The 6,519-nt window shown below is 30.0% G+C and overlaps 1 protein-coding gene across 1 annotated transcript; it reads right to left on the reverse strand.

Moving 5' to 3' along the window:
- Nucleotides 1–2,943: 2,943 nt before the first annotated feature.
- LOC145091513 (GDT1-like protein 1, chloroplastic) lies at nt 2,944–5,933 on the reverse strand. Its single transcript, XM_079029254.1, has 12 exons — nt 5,656–5,933; nt 5,091–5,157; nt 4,681–4,983; nt 4,506–4,559; nt 4,359–4,420; nt 4,210–4,278; nt 4,079–4,130; nt 3,940–4,014; nt 3,699–3,828; nt 3,504–3,574; nt 3,349–3,396; nt 2,944–3,247 (listed from the first exon to the last, which is right to left on the reverse strand). The coding sequence occupies exons 1-12, from the start codon at nt 5,823–5,825 to the stop codon at nt 3,176–3,178; spliced, it is 1,173 nt and encodes a 390-aa protein (XP_078885380.1). The 5' UTR covers nt 5,826–5,933; the 3' UTR covers nt 2,944–3,175.
- Between the last annotated feature and the right edge of the window lie 586 nt (nt 5,934–6,519).

The following is a 6,519-nucleotide window of genomic DNA, read 5'->3' on the forward strand; positions in this document are numbered from 1 at the left end:
TAACCATTAACCAAAATCGTTAACCAACAAAAATCATTAACCATACCCAATGGTTACCAAAATGCATTAATTAATCATAATGGTTATGGTTCGGTTTTGACCAATAGTCGTACCAAACCGCCCTATACACACTCCTAAATTTGTCGTTTCAAAAAATTATATTTAATATTATATTATATTAAAAAAAACATTCATTAATATTATTGGTTCGTTTCGATTTATAGTGGTTCGATTTTAGAAAAAAACCATAACCGAACAATATGTATTTGGTTAATCAAAATTAGAAACCATACCACGTGTTTTTATTAATATATGGTTCGGTTATATTTATTAATTTTATTTTGATTCGATTTTTCTGGTTAATACAGTCACCTCGGCTAGCATCAATGGATAAATACCGTCTATTCACCGTCTATCCCTTTTCTATATAAGAGATATACCCTTAACTAAAGGTTTTGAGTTTTGACTTAACCATGCTAATACAGGAAAGTCAGAACCTGAAACATCTTTTTGTTTTCAAAGATAAATTCGCATAATTTATTGTCATTAAATTCATTCATTTGTTAATACAAATTACAAGGGTACTTATTTTAAAATGTTTTATTAAAGATTAAATTTTTATTGCAATGATATAATTTTACTAATCGTTTTTAAGTCATTAATTGCTTATAAAAAACAAAAATTAAGACAAAAAAATGTCACTCGTACCAAGAAGACCTATTGAGTATTATCTGACCATCTATTTTCACGCATCTATAAAATATAAAAAAAAAGTTTGTAGGGGACAAGGTGAGTTCCAAATATATTTAGTTATTAGAGCATATGCGAGGAATAATTCGGTTTAGTATATGTATGATGATATTATGTTGTCACTTGTCCCTCTCTTGGCACTTATGTAAAGGTAAAGCTACCCGTTTATATGTGGAAAATTGTAAGGGAAAACATAATATTTAATATGACATAGTCTTATTTATGATTATTGATGGTATCCAAGTCATTTTGATATCTTTAATGATTATTATTAAACATATAAAATGTTTTCAAGGGGCAAGTGGATATGTTTTTTAAATGATTACTTGATTATTACGACTTTAATCGTAATATTTCGTTTATGGTGTTTGAATATCGTACTTTAATTTATGGTTATCAAATTATTTATAGGCTAAATGATTATTTTTAGTGCTATTTGAGTGATCATTGTAGATGATGACCAAGATGAAAATATATGTTTGCGGGTGCCTATGCAGATTTTCATGAATACAACATGTAGATATTTATTATCTCGGTCATAGTCAAATTGGTTTCAAAAATTTATTTAAAAAAGGTTGTTTATCGTCTTCTCAAGCTTCATTTTTGATAAACGTAAGTTCTACAAATGAGTTTCAATTTGGAAAGGATTTATGACAAAGTGAATTTTTTTTTTCTTTTCATTTTAGCTATGAAGGATTTGCATGTAGGAAGTGAAGATATTGTTGTGAATGACCTCTATTCATGTGTTAAGACTTAAGGTTGTCGATAATAACTTATTGATTTCTCATTTTTTATAAATATAATTTCTTGGTGATTATTCGCAAGAAAAGGTTTGAGACATTGATACGTACTTTGTTGAATTTATTTAGCTTCCAATTTTAAGATCAATTTGCAGAACTTGAATATCTATAGGGTGGGAGTTTCTACGGTTGAAGTTGATTATTTGGATGTAATTACGAGGTCTTTTGCCATGTCCCTTCCATTTAGGTATCTTGGGTTACCGGTTGGAAAAATATGTTGCAGATAGAAGGTTGAAATCTTATTATTGTATCAACTTGGAAGGTCATACTATATCTATTGGTGATAGATCGACTCTTTTCTGGTAGTCTTGGTATTTTAATGTCTATTTTTAGAGTCCTTTATAATGTTATTAAAGAGTTGGTAAGTAAGATAAATTATGTACCCCATTGCACATTACTACATATATCATATGGACCTGTTTTGTTGTAGTGTGGTGTGGCTCTCTTGGGTGGATTAAGTGAAGATATCAGATATGCAAAGATCATGTTTATCATGTTGACTGGTTTACATGTGTTGTGATATTACATGAAGTGTGTGCTCTTTGAGTGTGGGATAAGGACATGATGTTTAATGAAATTGTTTCTCATCGTATTTTTGGTTTGTACATAGAAATTAAAAGCTTAAAGTCAATTGGATTTTTTTTTGTTAGAAGGCCCAATGTTGGCCATTAATTCCTGTATCTGTTCTTTCTTTTACTAACATCTTGTCATTCAAGAAAAAATAAAAATAAATAAATAAGAGTTACGTTTTTAAAACAACCCAAAATTAAAATATTGAGTTTTTTTTGACATAACCTTCTAATCATCCCAAAAAAAAAATGATTTTTTTTAACATAACCATAACCATGTAATTTAGCAATAATAAACATATTATACCCGACCAAACAATTCTCTAGAATTCTTCATGATTGACACTTAGCAAAAATCCATATACTTGTAAGCTATAAGGATTCAACATCATCTATCAATATTTTCGATTTCAAAAGAAATTGAAGAGAAAATAATTAGAGGATATAACTATAATCTTGTTTGAAATATGTGTTATAATTATAAACACTAGTTGTGATCTTATTACTTGTTTAATATTTTGAACTAACTTGGTCAATGATCATGACTGTTAGGGAAGTTGAATAGACATGGGAGAGGGACATAATCGAGTACTAAATTTTGATGATATATAACAATTAAAAAAGCTCTAAATCATGATTTTTAATGTATTTAAATCCTACAAAACAAACACTTGACCACATTCTACAGTGTTCAAACTTTTTTTTAGTTATATGTCGACATATTTTGATAAACTACCTACAAATATACTATATTTAACTAGTTATTCAACCAATCTAACATAATATATATATTTAATTTTTCTTTGTAATTTGATAATAAAATATCATAATAAAGAAAAGTATTACTTATAAAGGGAGCGACCTTTCGGCCCAAATAGGAAAGTTAGAAGAAACATCAACCTCTAAACCTCTAAATAGCAACTACCCAAAAAAAAGAGTAGAATCTAAATCCCCAAAAATCTGCTAATAATCATATGAAGCAATCACCTTACAAAATTAAAATACTATGAAAAAGTTCAATAATTGAATCGAAGAAAACAAACAAACAGATTGATTCTAACTCACAATTTCAACCACTGTCACTGCTGCAAACACAAGGAAAAGAACACCTCCAACGTATGCAATCACCTATACAAAAATAATATCAACTTTTATTATTATTATTATTAATATTCTGTTTTTAATAATTATGTAGTATATGATGAATTATTTTCAATAATCGATGTAACCTTTTCAGATAAGAAACTTCCCAGTAATGACCCTCCAAGAACAGCCAGCTACAGGAATTGGTTTCATTATATACCACAAATAATTCATATTCTTCAGTTTAATAAACAATAAAAAAATAAAATAAAATAATGATTCATATAACTTAATAAATTACCAGAGTTGCAAGTCCATGACCAGCTAGGGCCCCACCAATGACTCCAAGAGGTGAGGAGGCAGCAGCAAGAGCTGAACAAACACAATGTTTTAACTTTTAATATAATTCAAGGATAACAAAAAATGTCTTTTTTTTTTTTTTTTAAATGTTTTTAAGTAGTAAATTCAGAGAAAATCTTTAAGGTCAATTACTTACCAATTGTAGAGAAAAATGATTTATCACCCCATTCAGCTACAAACACTAAAAGAAAAGTGCTAATGATTGTGCTAGCTGCAGCCAGAATCCCAGCACCATTTCCCAAAACTTCAGATACAGCTATCTCAGCCTGTAATAATGTTAATAACTTTATAAATTATTATTATTATTTTAATAATAATGCGTAAAGTGACTGAATTTCAAGGCTGAATAAACTATTTGAATGAGACTAAAAATTTACCTCCTTCTGTTCTTCTTCAGCTTTAAGCCCATCACCAGAAGAAGCATCAACCAAAGTTGAAACACCAAAATAAACCTATATAATCGATTAAATTAATCTCATGAACATATATTTATATTTTTGATTTCACATATATTACCAGAAGCAATGCTGCAGCAATATCATCAAGAGGAAGGTCCATGTCACCGAATCTGGCATTCAAGATAATATATTAATTAAGATGAAAGAATCAAATGGATTTAATTAGCATCGATTAAAGAGAAAAGAAACCTGAAGGGAAGGATTTCATCTACATAGTGAAAAGTTCGCCCAAGAACAACGGATATGATAGTCATTATCCTGATAATAATTCATAATATATATTATATTGTCACGTGAATAATTTGAAATACAGATTACTATATATGTCTATCACTTACCCAAGTGCACCAAATGTCCCCAAGAAGACAACTGCAGCAGAGTTCCGAGCTGCTAAAAGTGCCTAAAAAGAGTAATGTGGGGAAATTTGTAATTAAAGCTTTTTTTGATAATATAAATATGAGAAAAATTAGTAAGATTTCGTTTACAGCAATGAAGAAGGTTTTGTCCCCCAACTCAGAGAAGAATATCAGCAAGAATGCCTGGAAAAAAAAAAGGAATTATGTCAAGATTTGTTTGTAAACAGGATTGACATAAATAAAGGAGGCACCAAATTAAAGGGAAAAAAAAAAAAACAGAAATAGGGAGATTGATTATACTAACTGAAGCAAAACCTGTGCTTAAATCACTGAGGTCTCCAAAAAACGAGTTAGACTGCATTAGATTAGCAACATCTGAACCAACAGCAAATGCGTTTTGAGAATCTTGAAGAGTTAAAATCCCGCAAAACAGCATGAACTTTAGGCAGCTGTTCCATGATGTATTATCAAGTGAGAAATCCTTGAAAGGAAGTGATGTTTTTGGTGTTAACTTATATCTTGAATATGATTTGTTTGAAGTACTGCATTCCCAATCCTCTACATTGTGGGTTAGTTTTGTTGCATCTTCACCATCAGAATGAAGTACCTTAAATTCCCAAAAATTACATGTCAGCATGTAAAATGAACACAAATAAGAGAATACACGCTTGAGGGAAATTTAGAATACAAACACATGCTTAAGAAGTTACTGACATTCATTTGGGATTTTGAGTGCTGACATTGCCTCAATCGCCTGTCATGTAGTTTGATGCAATGTTGCCTGCAAGAAATGAGATTCTTCTGAGTTGTACGTTACCCCATCATTAAAGTTGCAAACGAGTTTCATTTTGGAATCCATGAAAACAGCAATTGGTTACTCATTGGTAGCTAGATATAGTCACTCTTGCATAAGATTAGTCTATTTTGCAGCCACATGTTTGATTCATCAAAAAATTATATCAATATTCAACGTTTCCTCTGAGAATTGAGAGGAAAGAACCACAGTTCTAAATTTGGACCAAAAACTGATGAAATTCCCAATTCACCTATTGCCTAATATATAACCATCATTTGTTGGACAGTATTAACTTCAATTTTTTGTGAAACACACCCGTAAGGGTGAAATGTGGGATTCAGACACCATCCAGAAATTGATTTATGCATTGCGTCACCTCGATTATCAATTTAAAATATAATTATGAAAATATCATCACATACAGGTTCATGAACTTAGATAAAAGAAATTCATATCGAAAACACTTGAAAAACATCAACATACCTCGAGGAGAAAAGGCGAAGTTGAGAAGTGTGAAGAGACGAAACATTAGAATCGAGAAAACATCTAAAGAATTCCAAAGGTTTAGCAGAAGTTGATTGAGTCGAAAAGGACGCCATCCTCCTCATCATCAACACGCTCTCTGATGAACAGAGAGTCGTCATGCTTCGCATTCTCACACAGTTCCACCTCGACGGTGTGTGTGGATCACCTTCCTCCTTTCAATTGGTTTCAGTTTATTCTGGATAAGCAAAGCGCCACTGGACCGTTACTTTCCAAACTCCAACTTATATATATATATATATATATATATATATATATATATATATATATATATATATATATATATATATATATATATATATATATATATATATATATATATATATATATAGATGAGTTATTTGGATTTTGGAAAATGAATGATTAGGGCAACACATATTTGAACCAATGAAAACATGACAACACATCACTTCCGCAATAACTTCCACAATACATTACTTGTGAAGAAAAAAATGGACACGTGTCATTTGATTATTGGTTCCGGTAGATGTTGCCCTAGTTATTTGTTTTCCATAGAACTCATTCCTATATATATATATATATATATATATATATATATATATATATATATATATATAAGATCAATTGAAAACACTAAAAAGGCTGAGAACGCGAGAACAGATCTGAGCAATTTAAATCCTAAAATCAAAGGTTCATATTAATGTGTCATTTATGTAAATTACAAGAAATGTGGAACCAAATTGTAATTATTATATTTACAATTAAGGGTCTCAAGGGTAGTAATGGAATTTCCATTTTGATTGTTCCATAAAATCAGCTTAACTGATTCGGTCATGGCATCAT

Source organism: Lactuca serriola, chromosome 3, assembly GCF_051521515.1.
Source record: "Lactuca serriola cultivar US96UC23 chromosome 3, Lser_US96UC23_V15, whole genome shotgun sequence".
Classification (NCBI taxonomy): domain Eukaryota; kingdom Viridiplantae; phylum Streptophyta; class Magnoliopsida; order Asterales; family Asteraceae; genus Lactuca; species Lactuca serriola.

Bases quoted from the DNA above. Each gene is read 5' to 3' on its own strand.
- LOC145091513 (XM_079029254.1), bottom strand. From the start codon at position 5,825: ATGCGAAGCATGACGACTCTCTGTTCATCAGAGAGCGTGTTGATGATG. The intron at 3,575-3,698 runs GTAAGTAATTGA...GTGTTTGTTCAG, and splicing joins ATCATTTTTCTCTACAATTG to CTCTTGCTGCTGCCTCCTCA. The intron at 3,248-3,348 runs GTTACATCGATT...ATTTTTGTATAG, and splicing joins GAAGTTTCTTATCTGAAAAG to GTGATTGCATACGTTGGAGG.